We start from the raw sequence: 24,026 nt of genomic DNA on the forward strand, positions 1-24,026 counted from the left end.
ATACACAAAACACATGAGGCATGAAATATTATAATTCACCACTGCCTGTGTTTGCAGTATGTACAATTCAATACGGGAGAATTGCACCCTGTGTTTGCAACCTCATTCGCTTTGTACTTAACCTAATTAATTTTTCTTTTAAAATTTGCAATAATATCGCCCAAGTTCTGCATTTCACTTACATATTTGTTATTTGATTTGTCCCGAAAAATGTGTCTTCTTATTTTTTCTTTTAAACTCTGCGTTTTTCATTAAAATTGCAAATAAAAAGCAGCAAGGGGTGTTATGGGGTTTAACCCCCCCCCCCCCCGAAATTTTCTTTCAGAAAATCAAAAGATATACTATAAACAAATACAAGTCTAATATGTGCAGCACTAAATGGTTTGTTTTTGTATTTTAGTGATTTGATTACCTATCTGAAAATTTCCCTAAAAGTCTCTAACAATTTTGTATCGTTAAAAAAGCTGTCGATGAAATTTTTATAAGGGAAAACAAAAATTTTTTGGTCCATTACAACGTTTGGTAAGGGATTTTTCAAAAAACGAGTTTTTGCCTCTTTGACCATTTCCTTAAGCACCATGTTAACACCTTAAAATGCTCTTTTAAGAATCCTTTTAATACCACAAGTATTTATGCAAGGTTTTTCGTGCCGAGACTCTATACTTTTTAAAAGGGTTTTGGTGTGCCGAACTTGATCATATCTCGTTTTTGAAATATTACCGTTAAATCTAGTTAAAAATACACTACGCGTCACTTGAATAGAAACAACAATTTTTCTTTAGAGAATAGCGATTGGCGCTTCGGTGAGGTAACTTAGTAGATTTTTGGTTTTGCATTTTCAAAGAGGAACTTTTAACAAACAATGTTGTAAGAACAAAAAACCCAAAACAGAAACCGTATGGCTACTAGTTGCGTTTTTTCGCATTATACTTCACAAAAAACAGTGTTTTTTTTTTGCGTCATTTGAATAGAAACAAGCTCTTAAATTAGATAAAAATGATGAAAAATCATGGACAACACTAATTTTAGTAAAGCAATATTTTACTTTGACATTATTTGCACATTACAACCAATTATGGGCTACGAGCTACCATTAGGCACCACAGAAAATGCATTAATAGAATTAAACATTGAAAATGCACTTCTACTGTACACAATCGTGGACCTAATTGGAGAAAGTGATAAAAGTGTTTGGTAACTTCTTACAAATTAAGAAAATGACAATTTCTACAATTTAAGGTTTGAATAAGTGAAATAAACTTTCGTTTTCATCCGGAATGCATCTGTTTTGTTTCTATTGCGTTGTTTTTTCTGGACCTATCCTTGTGCAATCTCTAAGAGGGTTGTTTTGCCACGTTCCTAAACTTCCCAAGAGCTTCTTCCATTATTTCTTTGTAAAAGTTTGCATCTTTTTTCGAAGCGTGAAGCTTCAATTTTGCTATTGCACATCATAAAAACAAAGCGTATTATTATAACACATTTTAGTGCAGTTTGGTGGCGTTATTCTTTCATAAACCAATGAAATAGGACTAATATTAACGTGGTCCATCTGAGTTGGTATGTTTTCCTTTAAAAAACCACTCTTTACCTCACTTCTTTTCAGTTCGAATGCAACTATAAAATAGTTAACTTTTTTGTAATCTTAGTAGAACTTAAAATGTTGTTATTTTGCATTTTGAGGCTTTTTAAATGTTGTGCACCTTTTATAACTTCCATGATGGAACAAACCAACACATTACCATCGCACTAACACCACGTTTTTGACTTATTTTTTTTTAATTTTTTAAATTATTTTTTTCTCTGCTCTTGATTTGGTTCTCACCTGTCTTATTTTTTTATTCAATCACTAGTTTACGATATTTTAAAAGTATTCTCATACAAATTTGGCAAATTTTTCAATATCTTTCGCGATTTTGCATAGTGCAAGTGCATTTCCAATGCTAGCTGCTATTTAAGCATTTTCTGTGATGCCTAGTGGTAGCTCGTAGCCCATAATTGGTTATAATGTGCAAATAATGTCAAATTTTAATACTGCTTTACTAAAATTAGTGTTGTCCATGATTTTTCATCATTTTTATCTAATTTAAGAGCTTGATTCTATTCAAGTGACGCAAAAATAAAACTGTTTTTTGTGAAGTAATGCGAAAAAACGCAACTAGTAGCCATACGGTTTCTGTTTTGGGTTTTTTGTTTTTACAACATTCTTTGTTAAAAGTTCCTCTTTGAAAATGCAAAACCAAAAATCTACTAAGTTACCTCACCGAAGCGCCAATCGCTATTCTCTAAAGAAAAATTGTTGTTTCTATTCAAGTGACGCGAAGTGTATATAAGTGAAAATAAATGTATCCATTTATTTAGAGAGTCTAGTACCTATGTTCAACATTTCGATATTTTTTTGTTTCAAATTATAAAATTAAACAATTTCCGTTTATTGTTAAATTTCAAAGTGAAGTATAATAAACTCATGCCAAACAACTTGGATTATTTAAAATTTTTGTTTTTAAGTAGGTATTCTGCTACAAAATTTCATTGCGAGAAAAAGTCCCTTTTTCAATGTTTTATATATAAAATTGTACGAAATAATTTTTTGTATAATAAAGCCTAAGAATGGTTAAAATTTATTTCTTCAAACAAATTTTCTTGCTCGCTAACGCTCGCAATTTATATCAACCAACGTATGTATCTCTTTGTACCAATTTAAAATAGATATTTCGCTGAATATTTGGCCATTTTTAAATTCGTTTACGGTAAGCAGAGCTATTTTAAACTTTTAACTACGAATTCCTCTCCTAAAAATTAATTAAAAAGGATATTGGCAAGTTTTTCGCTTCGACACAGTTCGAATGACCATTTGCTTCAGCGGGATTAAGAATCGACTGTAGTTACATATATGTAGTTGATACAAAGTATTGTGAAGGCAGAAGGGCCTCCTCGCAGAAGGGCCTCCCATGGTCGACAGGTCGAAGCGGAGTAGGCTTTTGCTATTACTTACCAACCAAGGCACTCCCATCAAATGACGGTAGCGGAAGAATTCTTTTTGTAGAATCAACTGTAGCGTCACCAGTTCCAGTAAGGCCGAACTACTTGGTGGACACCTTATATGAGCTACTCAGACGTATTCAGAGCACAAATCTATAAGGAGCTCCTTAGCCAACCTCTCGTCCTTGGAGTCATCAAAAGGCCTGGCCCTCCAGGTTGGGGACTTCTGCCGTTGCACACAGGCGGATTTCCCAAAATTCTCGGCCAAAACCTCAAAAATAAAGTCAGCCATGACACTATGACAGTCCACGTGGTATATTTTTGTAATGCCATGGGTCTGCTACACCCAACGATGGTTTCCTTAATATTTTTAACTCATATCTTAATTGTTAAAAACTGTAACAAAGTTTACCTTTAAGAAAAAGAATTTATCGCGGTTTATACGTTTTTGTGCTTTTTAATTCTAAATACTAGGCCGGGAAAATGTTATTTTTATTTTAAATCATGGATTATGCACCTGGGGATATTTGTCTATGTGTTTTCAGTGAAATTTGTGTTAAGTCTCAAGTGTTTAATAAAAAAAAAGAATAAAACGTATTTGTTCGTAGAGCTTAAAAATAAAACCATTTCATAAGACTTAAAAGTACTGGATCCAGTAACATCGAACTACGTTGTTAGATTTATATAAATTGTACATATATAAGCTTTATATATATGCCAAATTAAGCTGCTACAAAGCACTGCTCTAGGAATTATACGCATAAATATTGATTTGAATGTGATACAAAAAAAAAATTCCTTAATTTTAATTTTGATTTTAAGTTTACTTTTTTGTATTATTTCAAGGTCCGGCCAAGAGAAAATTCATAACTTTATACCTTTCTCAAATATCTTTGAGAAAATTGAGAGAAGATAAATGGGATGGTAATTATTCAATCATGAAGATCACCTTTTTTATGAAGTGGTAATTACAAGGGCAAGCTACAGGAAAAATACCTCTCTGAACACTTAAGTTAAAAATATAACTCAGAACATCAGAAATGTTAAAAGAAATATTTTTTAGTTTGACTAGAGCAGGGATGGCGAACCTTTTTAGAGCCCCGTGCCATGTTAATCAAATTATTTATTTATAGTACCTTTGCCGTGCCTCACAGTTTCGATCTAGTTTTTTAGTGACTACTAGAAAAAAAAATAAATAATTTTAAACTAAGCAGCATTTTATTTGTATACGTAAAAATTCATTTATTTGAAATGTAAGCTGAACTGGATTAATTTGACAACATGTTATTAATTTCGAAAAATAAGGACTCACACGCTCACACTGTAGGAAAAAAAATATTGTCATGGCAGCAAACGCCAACACTTTTAAGCAGCTATATGTATCGGGAAATGATTTTCATGTTGCGATTAATTTAGATGTGATTGCATTCTTCGTCGTTTTGAAGAATTTTTGAGTCCATATCGAGCTAGATTGCAATTCGTTCAGCTGCATTTCAATGTCTTCAATTTTCACCAATCAAATTTTGACAAGCTAAATTTACCAAAGGATTCCATATAACCCGTGCGGTTAACTATGGTCGTTCCTTTTATGCAAAACAGTTACAATTTGTAACTATTTAAGAGCCGAACATCGTTCCTAAACTTCTTTTGAATATACGAACTATGAGTTGATCCCTCATGAGATTGTTGATGTGTCAAAATGGACATTTTGTTTACAAAACAAACAAAAATTCTTCGACTGCTGATCTAATTACCGATAAAAACTCTTTAGTTAATTTTAATTCTTTTGGTTTTTCAGGTAAATTCAATCCGTTGTTAAATTTTTTCAAGTTTCAAAATTACTTACAGTTTTCAACATGATAAATTTGAAGCATTTTCATTCACCTATTTTTCTAGGAACGATTTTTTTTATTGTTGTAATTAAAGCCTGGAACGCTGTTCGAGCTAAATTTTAGCCGAGATAAAATTCCCATACGAGTTATCGATAATTTGTATGGGATTCATTTTATCTCGGCTAAAAATTTTCGATAATTTGTATGGGGGAGCATTTTCAGCTAAAATTTAGTGCGAGCAGCGTACCAGGCTTAAGTGAGAAGAAGAAGAAAAGAGTTTTAAAGTGGAACAATCTCAAGAAAAATCTTCACTGGAAAAATCGTGGAAAGTGGTTGGTGGCGTGCCGGAAATATTTCATGGCGTGCCACCAATGGCACGCGTGCCATTGGTTTGCCATCCTTGGACTAGAGTATATTATCCATTGAAGTAGAGTTAAAACTTTTCATACTCATGATTATGTTATTAATTTCAACCGACGACGTAAACATTTCAAAACAGAAGCTGTCTGAATGAAAATTGTCATCCACAACAGGTATTTACGGTTGAAGATTTACTTACAAAATTTGATATAATCGTTTAATAAGTTCGCAATTTCGATGGGATCAGATATTTGTGCATCATTAGTACAGATAACAATGTCAACACTAGATTTATTAACATTAATTTGCGATTTTCCCATACCATAGCTATCAGCAAATCTTTTTTTATAGTAATCATCCCTACAAAAAGGGATTTCAAAATTTAATTCATTGCACAAAGTGTCATAATTATTTTTAAGCCTTCAATAGGTTGTTTGGAGAAACTTCTTTTTCTTCTTGTCATTAATTTCTTAAGGCAGTTGAGATTTATATATTTTCTAACCTCCCTGAGAATACAGTTTGATAAATGAAGCTAAAGTTTTTCGTTGAAACAGTTAAAGGCGGTAGACGGATCATCAGCTTTATAGGCTTCATCCCAAAACTCGAAATTCAAATCTTTTTTTAGAGCAATAAAATCAATTTTGTTATGATTAACAAAACTGCTAGTTTTAGACCCATTAACAATAGTGCTTAATTGAATGGTATTAAGATAGTGATCTGTTATTTTTAGATCATGCACCATAGTCTTATAAGTAGTGTTATTACATCAATGAAGCCGTACAAAGATATTGTTTAAACATGAGCTCTGTTCAGGTGTAATACGTGTAGGTTCCTGTACTAAAGACTTAAAATCGAAAGCAGATAAAGGCAACATATATACCTAAATCATTTTTTGATGTAACAGAAAGGAGATCTATATTAAAATCTTTTAAGAGAACCATATTCTTTGAACGTTGACTTTCTAAAAAAAAAGGAAACTCATCCACAAAAGTATCCAAATTAACGTTTTTCGACGAATAATGAGGTAATTTTCCGATCCAGGGGTCTATTACGTAAAACGAAACGAGCGGCAAGTCGACGATACTGAAGTAAACGATAGTCACGACAAAGAGCTATTATGTAAAACGAGAAAGTCGTTTGGCCAAACTAGACCGAAAAAAATATTTTTTTTAGACTCACAAGAATTCTACCAGCAAACGCAATAATATTGTGACAGCTGAACGATAACGAAAGTTAAACGATAGGTAAATGGCAGTCGTTAAGATTAACGAGTATCGTTGAAGTAAAACGATTGTCGTAATACGTAGTCGCATTTCAACGAAAACGAAGTAGTTTTAACGATAATCGTTTTACAAAATAGGGCCCCAGCAGAGGGAAAACCTCGCTCCTTTAATTATTCCTTAAGCTCCGGAGGTTCTCGTCTCTGGCTCTATAGAAGTTACAATTTTCAGGAGGTCAAGTGCTTTATTCAGCACATTTTAAGTAGGAAATGATATTTTGGGATATTCAGCTTTCCAAGGAAATTTCAATGAGTGCGTTCAGTAATGTATTAAAGGTAGGTTCACATTTATTAAATGTGCGTTCAGATGTTTATCTTCACAGTAGTTAGTCACATTACCAACATTCAGACATTTATCTTAGAAGTAGCTCAGTAATTTCATCGTTACAATATATATTTTAAGATTGTAATTGCTACTTAAAAAGTGTACGAATTATCTGGATCATGGTCACAAACGAACATTATTTAGCTGTGTATTTATTTACTTTCGTTATAGTACATAGATTATTGATTATTCTGAATAAAAACATTTTTCTCAAGTTAAGTAGAAAAAATTGTCATTACTAAAATTAATTGAATTAGAATAATTTATTATTTAAAACAGTAATGCAAAGTTGAAATCAAATGGAATATTTATCAATGGAAATCTTTGAGCGTGACCAAGCAAGATTATTTTATTTGGCCATGCTGAACGAATCTATTTATGCTAAACGCATAATATGGCATTCATATTACTGCCCATAATCTCGTAAAGGCCCTAACTACACTTTTCTTAGTTCTGAGTTATAGAGGGAAATAGTAAATGTAATATAGCAAATTTCATATAAAAATGAAAAAAATCAAAAGTTCATTTTCAATTTTCGGACGTATTTGAAGACCTAGGCTAAAAAAATAAATGACGATAAATCAGAGACAATGCCCTAACTCCAAATATGCAAAAAAATCAAAATCGAAAATTTTGTAGTTAGGGCCTTTACGAAATTATGGGCAGATTACACAACAAAACTCTCAAACAGATCTTATGAATGAGACCTTAAGACCGTTATTCTTCAAGCGCGCATAACTTAGGAGTTCTCATAAGATTATAATCTTATTATTTATATTAATCTTATTATTTAACAAACAACTTTTTAGTGGTAGAGACCACTCATAAGTTCTATGAATAATCTTTACTTAAGACCGGTTCTTTTTGGCTTTAATTTTAAAGTGATTAAAAACATATAATTAGCGTTGCCTTTGAGTATTTGATATTTTAACCGAAAATAAGCACTTCAAAAATGAGAAATGCCAAGCAATCCGAGATCGTTTGGTTTCAAACGATTATTGAACGACAATACTGTGAATCGAGTGATTTCAATTCTCTTGACTTCTGAGACTATTAAATAACTCAAAAATTTAAAAATTCGTCCGTTTTGAGTTTCTACCAAAAATGTAAACGAGCGAGCCTTTTGAAATAAATGTATGTATAATACTGCAATAGGTTTTTTTGTGGTAAGTTTCTCCATTTCTGAGGAGTTCTTTTCAGCAGAATCGTTCCAATTTAAGCCCAAACCTAAAAAAAATCGTTAACTTTAATTATTCTTTAAATATTTAAATTTGAATTGTACCCGAATAGTATAATCCCAACTTCCAGTAGAAAGCGCTGTTCCATCAGGTGAAACTTGAAGACATGATACTTTATTTTCATGACCGTACAGCAAGCATACTCTCTCGGCTTTAAGTGTATCCCAAATGTTAACTGTGTAATCGTTGTAGCCAGCAAATAGAAGTCTTCCACTTACTGAAAAATCAACCGAATTCGCCCCGAAAATAATGCTTTCTTTGGAAAAAATTGCCACCTCTTTGTCGGCCCTCATATCAAATAGACGACACTGAAACATGAGAATTCAATTTGCAACTGTTGAATTAATTAGTTTTATTGTTTGGCTTATTATCTAATGTAATAATCAATATATTTTTTTTTATTTATTTTTCTTTCTTGATTTTGATGAACTAAATTTTTTTTTATATAATTAACGCGCAATAAAGGGAGTTAAATACCCTTAATATGTTAAACACAGTGCGAGCTTCAGGAAAATAGGGAGGGATTTAAAAGAAGAAACCGATGCACATTAGTTTTAAAGCTCTGGACATTAAAACGGCAGGGAAAAACAGAGGCGGGTAATATATTCCACAACTTGAAAGATATCGTAATGAATTATTTTAAATTTTGTTTGTTTCTTATGTTTTTTTTTTAAATTAATTTTTCATAGTTTAGGGCCGGTTTGTTCAGAAGAACTGCTTACCCTTAATTCCAAATGAATCACACAGTTCATTCGCGAGAGCCGTTTTAATAGGGTGGATGTACCTATTTCCGAACAGCTCGAGTAGCCGAACACTTTTCACTTGAATATGTAAAAACAAACTGTTTTCTCCCGTTAGTGGTAAACTAGAATCTATGTATATACAATATTTGATCACTCCTTGCGATATCTCGCTCATAAATCTATATTTTCTTATTCAAATAGCTTTCACTTTGTCGGAAGGATCAGATGCGTAAAATTATCGTATTTTTTTTGTATTTGGTTTTAAATTATTATAAATTATGGCTAATATTTATAATCGTTGTTTAACTTTAAACAATTGCTTAGGTTTCGAAAATGTGTTCAAAACCCATGTTTGTAGTTGTCTTATAGCTGTCAAACTTGTGTCTAAGTATAGATTGTCTTAACTTTAAACAGTGTTTAAGCAGGCAAAAATCTAGTAAATATGCCTGTATATTAGGGTGGGTCAAAAAAATCGAAAATTTTTTTTTTGATTTGGTACTCCGAAAAATCGGTTGCTAGACCCCTCTAGCATATGCACACCAAATATGAGCTCTTTATATTAATGGGAAGGTCCTCCGCTTTGCAATTTTCCATTTTTACATCAAGCTTCTACTAAAAAAAAATAATTTTTTTATTAATTGACTTTTTAGCAAATTTCTTTTCATATTCTTGTAGGAAATTGAACGCTCTACAAAAAAGGCCTTATACACTTTTTTCGTTTATCTAACCGTTGAATAGGTATTTGAGGTCCAAAAATCGAGAAAATCTTTAAAAATTCGTTTTTTGTTCTTAATTTTGTAACAAATTGAAAAATTATAATGATCAAACGCGCAAGACATATTCTTGTTGAAAATTGATTGCTCCACAAAAAAGGTCTTATTAACTTTTTTCATTAATCTAACCATTCTAAAGATATTCGAGGTCAAAGTTAAAAAAAAAATATAAAAACATTTTATATTTTTAAAAAATTTCTAATTCACTGAAACTTCATTATTTTCAAATTAGCAAGATATATTCTTGTAGGAGCTAAAACGTTCTACAAAAAATTCCTTGGAATGAAATTGATTGCTTTAACCGTTTAGAAGATATTCGTATCCAAATCGCAATGCATACGGGTCATAAGAAAACTATTGAAATCAGTGAGCATTGGTTTGGATACGAATATCTTCTAAACGGTTAAAGCAATCAATTTCATTCCAAGGAATTTTTTGTAGAACGTTTTAGCTCCTACAAGAATATATCTTGCTAATTTGAAAATAATGAAGTTTCAGTGAATTAGAAATTTTTTAAAAATATAAAATGTTTTTATATTTTTTTTTAACTTTGACCTCGAATATCTTTAGAATGGTTAGATTAATGAAAAAAGTTAATAAGACCTTTTTTGTGGAGCAATCAATTTTCAACAAGAATATGTCTTGCGCGTTTGATCATTATAATTTTTCAATTTGTTACAAAATTAAGAACAAAAAACGAATTTTTAAAGATTTTCTCGATTTTTGGACCTCAAATATCTATTCAACGGTTAGATAAACGAAAAAAGTGTATAAGGCCTTTTTTGTAGAGCGTTCAATTTCCTACAAGAATATGAAAAGAAATTTGCTAAAAAGTCAATTAATAAAAAAATTATTTTTTTTTAGTAGAAGCTTGATGTAAAAATGGAAAATTGCAAAGCGGAGGACCTTCCCAATAATATAAAGAGCTCATATTTGGTGTGCATATTCTAGAGGGGTCTAGCAATCGATTTTTCATAGTACGAATTCAAAAAAAAGAATTTCGATTTTTTTGACCCACCCTACTGTATATGTATAAAAACTTGCTCTATCAAGTATATTCCAATTATCAGTCCTATTCTGCCATTCACGTGAATCTCCGATCCGAATCACACATTCGATTCACTTTAACTCTACCTTGTCATTCTGCTATACATCGAGTGAACTGCATTATCATATCCCTAATTGACGTTCACGTGAACGTCAACTCAAACAAAAAAAATACCAACGAAGTAAATTGAAAGAAAAAAAAAATTGTTTTGTGTTTTTTTTTTTTTGCATAGAAAAAATAAAACAACCGATTACATACTAACAAATACTTAATGAGAAGTGGCATTTTGTTTAATTTCAATGATGGTGAATTTATTTTTACAACCAAAAGTGACAGATCCGCAACATTTTGTATGCGGATTGCAAATGTATGGGTCAAATTCATTCACGTGTATAGTGGAATACCGAACAAAATTACCGATATTACCGACGTGAGTTTCAATTCCTCAGATGAATAGCAAAATGGTAATTGGTGAATATTTAGAGATTATTCCCCCGATGGATAGCAGAAAAGGGCTGTATATTTTTACTTCACTTACCGTGCCATCATCTGATCCGGTGGCTATTGCATCTCCGCTTGGATGGAATTTCACGCTATTGACATCCGACTGATGGCCTTCAAAAGATTGAACGACCTGACCAGACCGCATATCCCAGATAAAAGCCATACGGTCGCAACTCTAAAAAATATTGTTATGCACATTTTTGTTTTGCTTGAAGGATAGTCAAAGTTACTCCCGAAACAAATGTGTTCCCAGTTTCGTTTGGTGCTAAATCAATTGCCATTACATCTCCAGAGTGACCATGAAAACTCTGAAGCAATTGTCCTGACTCAACATCCCACAATGCACATGTTGAATCACCACTTCCGGTAAGGATCTGCTGATCTGAGTTCGGATAAATACAGCATGACATGTAACTGGTGTGAGTACCAACAGTTCTCTTCTTGGCAGCCATGTCTTCGTCGGAAGTAACTGGGTAAACAGTTACTTTGTTATCAAGACCTCTGTAAGAAAATTTTCAGTGAAAATAAGTTCAAGTAAACAATGAATTATTTTTTTTTGTAATTTTTACTTGCTCTATAGGGCAAGTATTGGTTTCGTGTCGAAAAAAAAAATTGAGGTTTTAATCAAAACCAACTGTAGCATTACTTGTGCACCACATTGTATACACATCTGGTGTGTGTATACAATGAACGGTTTTGCATAAAGCAGAACATTACACAGTTAACATTTATCGTATGATACCTATTTCTTATCTTTGACTTGTGCCAAGATTTGTTAATAATGTATCATTCGTATTCAGGTCGTCAACGAGAGAACATCTCTTAAATAAATATGATTACTTAAAATAAATAAGTTCTTTTTATTTAACATTATATAATAATTATAAAGTGGATAATCCCACAATTGGTGACCCCTACGAAAGTCAACATGCCTGGTGATACAATTTCGTCCAGCGACGCCGCAGCCAACAACACATCACCACCGCCTCCACCAGCTCCAGCTCCAGCACCAGCTCCATCATCTGATACCACGCCGATGCAGCGCTTCATCGTCCGCCCACCTGCATTTAATGCCGATCGTCCAGCTCTGTGGTTTGCGCAACTCGAAGGGCAATTTCATCTTGCTGGTATAACCGATGAGACCACCAAGTTTTTCTTTGCTTCTTCCCACCTGGATGCTTTTGCTGCCGCTGAGGTGCAAGACATTATTCTTCATCCACCTGCAGTAATTCCGTATATGAGGTTAAAGAGTGCTCTCATCGAGCGATTAACTTCATCGCAGGAGTCGAGACTTCATCGGCTGCTGGACAAAGAAATTTTAGGTGATCGCAAGCCATCTCAATTTTTGCGGCATTTAAAAGGTCTTGTGGATAATGTCCCGGTTAGTATTCTTCGAACCAAGTGGCTGAGCAGACTCCCAACTGGAGTTCAAAGCATTCTAGCGACACAACAAGAAACATCATTGGATAAATTAGCCACACTCGCCGACCATATTATGGAAATTTCGTCTTCCAATCAACAAGTGGCCGCAGTAGACGCTTCTATTGCCAGACAACAAGATGTTTCACCACTCGAACCGCGGTTATCTAGACTCGAAGGCGTAATCAGCGAGCTGGTAAGTTCAATTAAAAATTCAACTCAACAACATCCACGTGCTTTCAGCCAAGCCAACCACGAAACCGTTCACGATCCAGTTCACGATCCCGTTCTCGACCACCATCACCTAACGGCCTTTGCTGGTATCACGCCACATGGGGAGAGCTAGCTACAAATTGCCGCTCTCCATGCAACTTTTCGGGAAACGGAGCAGGGAGTCGATAATAGCGGTACACGACTCCTCACTCAAATCACACCGCCTCTTCGTTTCTGACAGCGCTACAAAAATCCACTTTCTTGTGGACACTGGTGCTGATCTTTGCGTCTATCCGAAAAAGCTTACCACAGGTCGTCGACCAGAAATAGGCTATTCTTTTTACGCAGCAAATGGGTCGCAAATCAAAACGTTTGGTTGCACACTGCTGACTCTTAATTTTGGCCTGCGAAGAGAATTCACGTGGCGCTTCGTAATTGCGGACATCGAAAAGCCTATCGTTGGTGCTGATTTTCTCGCACACTTTGGTCTACTTCCAGATCTGAAAAACAATCGACTTTTGGATTCGACAACCGGACTTTCAGTGTCTTGCAACAGATGTTTAATGCCAAATGTTTCGTTGGTTAAGGCGCTTCCAAACACTTCATCATGGTTGGAAATACTTGCCGAGTTTCCAAACATCACGAAACCTGATGGGATCTGCAAGCCAGCAAAGCACGTGACTCAACATCACATCACGACTACAAGTGGTCCTCCGATATCTAGTAAGGCACGCCGCCTTGCTCCAGATCGACTAGTCATCGCCAAGCGAGAGTTCGAGAAAATGCTGAAGCTTGGAATAGCACGTCGCTCAACAAGTCCGTGGTCATCGCCACTTCACATTGTGCCCAAAAAGAATGGAGATTGGCGACCATGTGGTGACTTTCGATCACTGAACGCACGGACTGTGCCCGACCGATATCCAGTTCGAGTTCTTGAGGACTTTACATCGAATCTAGCCGGAAAGCACGTGTTCTCGACAGTTGATCTGGTTCGTGCTTTCAACCAAATTCCTGTGGCGCCTGACGACATTTGCAAAACTGCAATTATAACTCCGTTTGGGTTGTTCGAGTTTCCGTATATGACCTTCGGACTTCGGAATGCAGCCCAAACCTTTCAAAGGTTTATTGACGAGGTGACAAGGGAACTCGACTTTGTTTTCCCGTATATAGACGACATTTTGGTTGCATCTAAAGACGAAAATGAACATCGCAACCACCTCCGCATTCTTTTTAAACGTCTGTCTGACTATGGCGTTGTGGTCAACACTGCGAAATGCTGCTTTGGACAAACTGAGGTTGATTTCCTTGGATATCACGTATCCACTGAAGGAATCCGCCCACCACCAGAAAGAGTAGAAGCCATCGTCAATTTTCGACAACCAGAGACCGTCAAACAATTGCGTGAGTTCCTTGGCATAATTAATTTTTATCGTAAATTTCAGAAAAATGCAGCAACGTGCCAAGCTCCTCTACACAAGTGTCTTCAAGGTCCCGATGTCAAAAGTTCAGACAAAATAAACTGGACTAAAGAACGTGAAGATGCTTTTGTTGCTTGTAAAGAGCAACTTCGGAACGCCACCCTACTGGTCTATCCAGACACAACATTGCCGTGGGCTGTTTTTACCGATGCTTCTCTAAGTGCCGTAATTGCGGTACTTCAACAACGAAGAAATGAAATTTGGGAGCCCCTCGCATTCTTCAGCCAGAAACTTCAACCATCGCTGAGTAAACGTAGCCCTTGCGACCTGGAGCTACATGCAATTTTCGCTGCAGTTCGAAAATTTAGACACTTGCTGGAAGGGCGTGCAGTTACGATCTTTACAGATCACAAGCCACTTCTGCATGCATTCTCTCAAAATCCAGATAAGGCCACGCCATGGCAATTTCGACGTTTGGATTACATCAGCCAATTTTCGACCGACATTCGACACGTATCTGGCAAGGACAATGTTGTAGTCGACGCCTTGTCACGTGTTGAATCCATCGCTACTGCCATCTCTTCGTTTGACCTGGCGCAAGCACAAGCTGATGACAACGAACTACAAGAGCGACTACGGAATCCACCACATGACGCATTACGTCTCCAGCCTGTGAGTATTACCGAAAGTGAACAACCAATTTATTGCGATGTATATGGCCCATTACTGCGCCCTTTTGTGCCCGTCGCACTTCGCCAGAAAATCTTTTCATCTCTTCACAGTGTCAGCCATCCTGGAGCTAATGCGTCAGTTAAACTGGTTTCACAGCGATATGTCTGGCCCGGACTGAGAAAAGATTGCCGCCTTTGGTCTCGTGCATGTCTAGCATGCCAACGAAATAAAATCTCTCGCCACGTTGTGTCACCAGTGAACGATTTCCCCTCTGTTCGCACCCGTAGATTCGAGCACATTCACGTCGACATAATCGGACCATACGTTCCATCAAGGGGATATCGCTACTGCCTTACGATCATCGACCGCTTCTCTCGTTTTCCTGAAGCTTTTCCGTTAGAAGACACCGGAGCCGAATGCGTGGCTCGAAAATTATTCGCTGGTTGGATATGCCGTTATGGTGTGCCACTTCGGATAACCACCGATCAGGGAGTTCAGTTTGAGAGCCAGCTGTTTAATGCCCTCAGTCAACTACTCGGCAGCAAACATATTCATACTACCACATTCCATCCACAGTCAAATGGCATGGTCGAGCGCCTGCACCGACAATTAAAGGCCGCGATTCGATGCCATGAAAGTTCATCTTGGATCGACACACTGCCGATAGTTTTGCTTGGCATTCGCACAGCATGGAAGGATGACTTAAAAGCTACACCAGCTGATATCGTCTTTGGTGAACCGCTGAGATTACCTGGTGAGTTTCTTTTACCATCTCCTTCTAATCATTTATCGCCCAAAGATATTGCCGAACGTCTGAGAGTCCAGTTTGCAAATCTCGCACCCTCTCCTGGCTCACGTCATGGTCAACGAAAAGTTTTCATCTTTAAAGACCACGCCACCTGTTCACACGTTCTTGTTCGCCTTGACGCATCGCACAGTGCTTTCACACCACCGTACGAAGGTCCATATCGTGTCATCTCAAGACATGACAAATATTTTATCATCGACATCTCTGGGCGATCAACAACTGTGTCCATCGATCGGCTGAAGCCAGTGTTCACCCTAAACAATGCATCAGAAAACACCACCAGCAGTAGCCCTACCAACAGTACCATCAACAGCTCAAACAACAACATTAGCAATGAAACAATCACCGAGCAGTCCAACACCTCAACAAATTCAGAAACATCCCAATCTGGCCCATCTGGATATTCATCATCATCATACCGTCCAAGCACAGACAACGACAACGAATTGCCATTCACATCCACTCCTACAAGACGCGTTCGTTTCAATATTCCCAGATAGCAAACATTTTTTTTCGCCGAAGGGGAGTATTGTAGCATTACTTGTGCACCACATTGTATACACATCTGGTGTGTGTATACAATGAACGGTTTTGCATAAAGCAGAACATTACACAGTTAACATTTATCGTATGATACCTATTTCTTATCTTTGACTTGTGCCAAGATTTGTTAATAATGTATCATTCGTATTCAGGTCGTCAACGAGAGAACATCTCTTAAATAAATATGATTACTTAAAATAAATAAGTTCTTTTTATTTAACATTATATAATAATTATAAAGTGGATAATCCCACACCAACATTACGATGATGGAGAATTCCAAAAAAGTGGGTCTCGCAATTCCGTCCGTGCGTCTGTGCGTCTGTACGTCCATCTGTACACATTTCCACAGCCTAAACGGGTGGACGGGTTTTCTTCAAATTTGGTACAGATGATTTTTATGGAATTCTGAAACTTGTTTTTTTTTTGTTTTTTTATATCTCGCTTAGAAAGTGTACCTCCCATACAAATTTTTTAATTAAAACCAAATAACTCAAAAACGGCTCTAACGATTTTGATTAAACTTTGCACACGTAATATTTGAAGCAATTGCAATAAAACTGCACTTTTAGTTTTTCTTAAAAAAGTCAAAAAAGTGTACCTCCCATACAAATTTTTCAAAATTTTGCCCCAAATGTCGGCTCCTCCCCAACATCAACAAAATTTCTTTAAATTTATATAGACGCAGCTCTTAAAATCTACAAGTAAACTAATATAAAAGTGTTTTAAGCTGCAAGAGCAAGTACGTGCGACCCCAGTCGTGCATTTTATTTTTATTTAAATAAATAAATACAGGTCTATAACGATCAAAACATACGAAAATATCAACACGAGAATAACGGTGTTTGGATATACATAATAAGAAACGGTTACCGGGAATACAACAAAAATAAACGCACAACTGCTAAGAATTATAGTTTTAGGAACCACTTTAAAGTAAGATGATAACACCGGGTCACACGCAAAATTATGAACTTAAGCTCTTTTCTCGATTTTCATTTTCTGGAGATAATTTCAATACCAACTTACGCCGAAAAGCTTCGCTGCACATTGCAGAAGATTCGTTAAAGTTGTTCTGTAACTTTTTCACTGGCGTTCACTCTTCATAGTTTTTAAAGTCGATTTTGAGTGAATCTACTCAAAAAGTTCTCTAGCTAATATATTTATAACTGCATTTAATGCTATATAATACCTCCATGATCAAAACAAACACCTCCTCTAAGGCTGGGTGTCCCCAAATGACAAACTCAGACTGCAGGAAAATGAACTTGGGTGTTTTAGTAAATAAATCCTTTACGCTCAACCATAGTCTATTCCCATAGTACTATCATGAATAGAAACGATCTTAGAAACTCTAGTGGTGACCTGAAAAAGCAGAAAATGAAATAAATACACAATACACTATTAGCGCCACCTCAAAATACTAGATTCGCCTTCATGATTGTACTATAGATAAACAAAGGAAAAAAATAATGAAAATTATATTTATTTTTAAGCGGAGCGATACTATATATTTGTATACAATGTTCTCAAAACAGCTCTCTCTCTCTCTCGGTATCGGTATTTTTATTGGCATTCTCTTTCCAGCGTTCAAGTGAGCATGAGAAGATGAAAAGCGCATTTGCTTCATTTCCCGAAAGCTGATCAAGCAGGATTCCAGAATCAAGTGGATTCAAGGGCTTCAAATTTGCCTTTTCTTGTCATTGATTTATCTTTTGGATGTAAATTGCGGTTTTATTGAGTTAAGACCCTTACAGTAAGAATTTATGGCGGAGAAGCCTACATGTGGAGCCGTAGTGTGAAGTAGTGGTAAAGTTGTGATCCCATTCGAGATCATGACTGTCGTCGACATAGTAATAAATCTGTTTAGGTGAGTTTTCAGGTTTTATCAATGAAAAAAATTGATCAATTCAGGGTTATTCCAATACTGTGTCATTTTGTTTAATGTTTATTCAAGCCTGAACGTTTAAAAAATAATAGATGAAAGCTTAATGTTAAATTAATGTAAATTAATTTATCAACAGGTCTAGCCATGTAAAACAACAAAATAAAGAGGTTTCTTAGAAAAAAGTCGTTTTTGTTTTTTGTTAATTTCTCGAAAATTACAAGATATTTCTGGATCCGATTTTCTGTTTTTGTTTAAAAGCAAATAAGACCATTCAATTTTAAAAACTTTACTAGTACTTAATTACATAAAATTTTGAAAAAAAATTATATTGAAATTTTGATTTTGAAAATGAATTTTTCAAAAACTTTGGCATAAAATGGCTTTATTGATTTTTTTTTAAATAAAAGACGAGGCTTTTGTCTTTACAAAAAGGTATAGCACGTTAATGTAAGAGTAACAGTTGATTTTTAATAATTTTTTTTCCAAATAAAGTCAATTTTTTTTTAACTGCCCCTCCCCGCTAAACGAGGGGGAATAGACCCTATCCTCCCATACGATTTTTTTCTTGTCTCGACCCATCCTACACGCTCTAGCATTTTGGCACATTGCTCCTGAATCACCCTGTATAAATAATATGGGAAAGTTTCGACCCAAAAAATGGTACCTACTATTATACCAAATGCTATTTTTTTTTCAAACCTGCCTGGTTCAATTGCCCAAGGTTAGCCCAGGATAGCCGAAGATTTTTCTTCGTTAGCCCCTTTTATACTATGTATCCACCTACGCTAAATCCGAGATTTAGCTAACTAGATTAACGGCCATATTATTCACTTGTTTAAAAAATACATCTGGATGTAAACAATGTCAAATGTCAAAAATAAATCCAATTCCATAATATTCACTACTTAAATCCAATCTTAAATCCAATTTTTTAAATCCAATCTCGTTAAATCTAAACAAATTTAAACTGCTCTCTGAAGGTCTGTTTAACTTTATAAATCCAGATGTAAAATTCATTTTCACAGTGTTCAGTTGTTTTTTCAAGTATTTTGTGAAGGAAAAATAAAGATTAATGCAAATCATACAACATTTATTGAATAATAAAATAAATTTTTTTGAGTGAATAATATGAACAAAAAATTAAATCCTTGGATTCATGAAATTCAGATTTAATAGATTGGATTTAAAATGAACTTTAATCCAAACTAAATCCAGAGTGAATAATATGGCCGTAAGAATAAACCTCGAGATTTATTTTAAATCTACTTCGCTTAATCTTAGATTTGGGTTCAGCTACCCCAAATCTAAGATTTTCACCTACTTTCAATCCGAGATTTAGAATAAAACTCGAGATTTGTGCTAAATCTACTTAGCTATATCTCGGATTTAGGGTAGGTGGAAACGTAGTATTAGTTCTAAAATTATAACGGAATTATTTCAGTATCTGTGTAAAAATTGTTGGTTTCACGCTGTGATTCGTTCGCTCAACGTTAGCCCAGGATAGCCCAACTTTTTTTTCTTTATTCCACAAATCATTCAACAAAAAACTTTAAATCATATCAGAAACCAAAAACATTGTGATTTTTTTCCTGTGAAAAAATCGTTAGTTTTAAAACTTGGTTTGTTTGCCCAAGGATAGCCCAACTTTTATTTTCACTATCCTACGCTTAGTTTAAAAATTAAAGAAAAATTATTTTTTATTCACCACAAAAAAAAAGTACGCATACACAACAGTAACCTTTTAAATTTATAATTTAGAAAAATTAAATCCACCTATGTGGGCATTCCACCTCAAATGTTATTTATTTGACTTAGAATTTTTACTTCATTGAATGTAGTCCATATAACATTCCTGTTAAGAAGCTTAAGTTGATTTGTTTCACTTCAATTTAAAAACCACAACATACAAATATTTTTTCAAGTGCAAAAGTCATTGATTTTTTGGTTTGCCATACAGGTACCTAGAAAAGCTACATGCTTAGTAAAATCTATCCAAGCATTTTTCAAAAGTAACAACAAATATAAAGTACACGAATAGAACTTCTTAGACCTTTCTGAACTATCCTTGGTAATTCCAACAAATTACATCACTTTTTTTCGACCCTTAGTTAAAAAATTATTACAAAAAAAAATTTTCAAAATATGTTTTTTTTTTCATTTTAAAAATTGTCCTTTTTCCACTTTTTCTCAATTAACTATGCTAATTTCAACAAATTACACAACTTTTTTGTTAGGTCACCCTTGGTTAAAATTTTACAAAAAAAAACTCAATTCAAAATGCCAACCTCTAAAAATCAAAATTTGTTTTTTTCAGTGTAAAATATTGTACTTTTTTCACTTTTTCTAAATTAAGTGCGTTTTTTTAAATGTTTTAAAAATTTGTATGGAACAAAACTTTTTCCAATTCAGAGAAAAGTTTTATAAAGTTGAGAAAGGAACAAATATGGGAAATCCGCTGAGTCCTGTTAACTCCAATTTGCGGAAAAATTCCTACATGGCTGAATTTTAGTAGACTCATTTATTACGGCGTTTTAATGAAGATGTGAAAAATCGACACTGTTATCGTGCCGGCTGAAAAAGTTATAAGGGTCAAAACTCAAAAGGTCACGAAAAGTTTTTCGCAAACATCTCGCGACTTATTGATCAGAGGTCATCAGAGGTTACAATAATTGTTCGTCGTATGTTCCTCAAAGTGTTTACACATATTTATAATAATGGCAACATTTTATGCCAAATTTTCTATGCCATTTTTGTTGGCAAAAATATTGCCAGTATTGAAAGCGTTTATGCGAAGAAAAGAAAAATGGTTTCAATTCGACAGATAAATTGGCATTTCCCGCGTTCAACGCAGGCCATCTGAACTTAAGATCTGAATTTTCAGAGGCTCTGATTGGTCAGATGTCATAAAAAGTTAGGTGGCATTTAGTTACGTTTTTTGCCATTTAGTTACGATTTTCAGGTGGAAATTTTTATCTGAAAATTCAGATGGGTGTGTTTGTGTTGTTGTGTTGTGAAGTTGGTAAACCTACCAAATGTGCTACACAGCAAAATTGAACTTTGTGATTTTAATTCAAGTTATAAATGGATTTGTTTATATTGCTTTTCTGTTTGGAAATTTGTTCGGGTGTTATTGTTATTATTTGTTGATATGATATTACAATGCATACGTCATGCATTATGCATTGTGTTTTCCCTCCGCATGTTTATGTGCAAAAATGGAATGGTGAAAATAATGAAGTTGGGGACCAAAGCAACATAAAACATACATAACTTCGGTGAAACCAGAAAAGCATGTAACTCCAAGTTTTCTGAAAATTAGATTTAAATGCCATCTGTTAGACAAACCTGATATCTACCGTTCCTTAAACTGAGAATCTCCTTAAAGTTCATAGTTTTTATTTTTTTAGCAAATTAGAAAATGAAAACTCATACAAATGCCTTCAAAACGATTTTGTTCTTTTGCTCTCCTATAAATTTTTCTAAAATGGAGTTACACTTTTATAGGAATTTTGTAGTGACCTCTTCAAATAGTATATATATGAAAAACTTTGATGCAGGCTCCAGGTCAATATGGTTACAACGTTTCGAGCATGAATACACTCTTCATCAGGCAACAACAATTAGTTGATTTGTATTTACAGCACAAACACACATTTCAATTTATTTAACAGCATTAATAGAAAAGAATTTTTTCACACCACTGTTCACGACGACTGTTTCTTTTTAAAACAGAATCTAATAAATTATATCAATTAAATACTAAAATTCTGTTGTAGAGTTCAATTTTACTATGCCAAAGTCATATCTACAAATGATAATCTGTTATTAAAAATTGTTTTTAACTGAAGAGCAAGTACCTACATGAAATCTAGTCGCGCATTTTATTTTATTAAAAAAAGAACAACAATAATAGTTAAAAATTTCTTGCATCAGAACTTCCTTAGTGCACATTCAGCGATAAAATATCGAACACACCTCGGAATTTGAAGTGAGCTGTCAAAAAGCAATCCGTCATACGACGTATTCTATGGGTCACCCCTTTCTGTCCCATCCTTCAACTTCAACGGATGGATTGACGGAACGGACGCAACGGATTCTATGGGTTGGGGCCTTTACGCCTTTACAGACACTTTCTGTAAAGTATTTTTCAAACTTATTCGCCGAGTTGATCTCTGACTTTTAATATGCTCAGGTAAACTTTTTGCGCATCATCTTTCAAATCCCTTTTTAACAACAACCCTGTTTTGAATCTGCTCGGAAATGTAACTAGTTTTGGCAGGTTTGATATATGTATATAATTATATAATTGTTCTCATAATGAAATAAATTCTGCGCTGGTATAAGCATATATGAATAATTTTTACATTTTCAAGTTTTGAAGTTCTATTGAAAACCAATTACCTACCTATCCTACTCTCTACCTATCAATTTGAAAACATTTTTCAACTGTCATTGCGTCATCACAACACTTTACCCAAATGAGTTGGGCACTGTCTTTAATAAATAAACCAGTTACAAAATTCTACTTTCTAATAAACAAATGTCAAATATTACCTTCGAGTATTTGAATATTATTCATTTCTTATCTTTAATTCATCGATTTTTATGTATTCATATTTAAACTCACCCACAGGCAATATAGCTTCCTGAAGGCGCATATGCACAAGCCATTACCCATGTAGTTGGCATAGTCACCGCATGTTCCTTATTTGTGGTAAAAGCATCCCAAACAATGAGCTTTCCATCCTGAGAGGATGATACTATGTGTCTTTTATCGGGACTCCATCCGGTACAAAGAACCTTAGCTTGATGACCTTTTAAAACACGCCTAGGTTTGATGTTAACAAATGGAATTGCTTCAAGACGTTCGGCAACCGTTGATACTGCAGAAAATAATAGAATTGTTTTAACTATTTGCATGTACCTATTCAATTTTAGAAAATATGTTAAACAAAAATTCAATATACATACATACACACAAAATCCAATTGAAAAAAATCCATAAAACTTACAATTTACATCATTCAATTTTTGTCGTTCTTCTTCCAATTTTGATTTCAAACTTTCTGCTTCTTTTAAAAGATGTGCCATTTTATCAGCTGAATTATTAATTTGTCCAAGTTCTGTCATTATAAGAAAACAAACGTATGTTATGTGCTTTTCGAGAGCCAAGATTCGTTGATGCCAAAAATCAATAAATCTAGATGTTGCAATAGAAATGTAAATACCAAAGATATCTTTAAACACATACCCTTCAAGCAAACAAGTCCCACAGTACACATAATATGTGCCCTTCAAGCAAGAAAACGGAGTCCAGAAAAGACAGTCCGACCTCCGACCGAGAAAAGCGGGGTTGCACTCACACACTTGCAACTTTTTGTGTATGAACACAAAGTCGAACGAGAATCGTGGTGGAAAGTGAGAAATGGAAAAAAAAGTGAAACAGACATAGCCAACAAGAGCAAAAGCGTCATTTTGTTATGTTTCGTTGAAGTGTATAGTCGCGTCGCGTCGTGTCTCGTTGTTATTATAATATTAGTATAATTATAAACAATATCAAATTATAAACAATATGGAAACAAAAAAAGGTATGTTGTATATATCGCTCAAAGTGTTTGGGTTAAAATGTTGTTTCTTCTTGTTATGTAGATGTAATCTCTAATGATGAAGAAAAAGGCAGAAGGTGAAACATGCGATTGGGCATCTAAAAAAACACCAACAACAGCAGCAACAACAAATAAAATAAAATGAAAAAAATGTATTGTATTTTATATTGTGAAAATTTCGTTTGCCAAAATTAAATAAAAAATAAAACAGTTTCAGTGAAAAAAAAAATAAATCTTGTTCTTTTTTTTGGTCGCGAATGCGATACTTCATCCCTTTTTTATTCCTCTTTCTGGTAGGTTTTCGCTGCTCCGACTCAGGTCCGCCTTCGGCTCCATTTTCTCGGAATGGAGATATTCACCACATCAATACATATGCAA

The 24,026-nt window shown here is 34.5% G+C and overlaps 1 protein-coding gene across 1 annotated transcript; it reads right to left on the reverse strand.

Annotated features, from left to right (window-relative positions):
- Positions 1-1,721: 1,721 nt before the first annotated feature.
- On the reverse strand, positions 1,722-23,268 carry LOC129911031 (guanine nucleotide-binding protein subunit beta-5). Its single transcript, XM_055988669.1, has 6 exons — positions 23,055-23,268; positions 22,670-22,925; positions 11,312-11,582; positions 11,116-11,256; positions 8,058-8,321; positions 1,722-8,002 (listed from the first exon to the last, which is right to left on the reverse strand). Exons 1-6 carry the CDS (start codon positions 23,170-23,172, stop codon positions 7,991-7,993), a joined length of 1,062 nt encoding a protein of 353 aa, XP_055844644.1. The 5' UTR covers positions 23,173-23,268; the 3' UTR covers positions 1,722-7,990.
- Between the last annotated feature and the right edge of the window lie 758 nt (positions 23,269-24,026).

This window comes from Episyrphus balteatus, chromosome 2 (assembly GCF_945859705.1).
Source record: "Episyrphus balteatus chromosome 2, idEpiBalt1.1, whole genome shotgun sequence".
In the NCBI taxonomy this organism is placed as follows: domain Eukaryota; kingdom Metazoa; phylum Arthropoda; class Insecta; order Diptera; family Syrphidae; genus Episyrphus; species Episyrphus balteatus.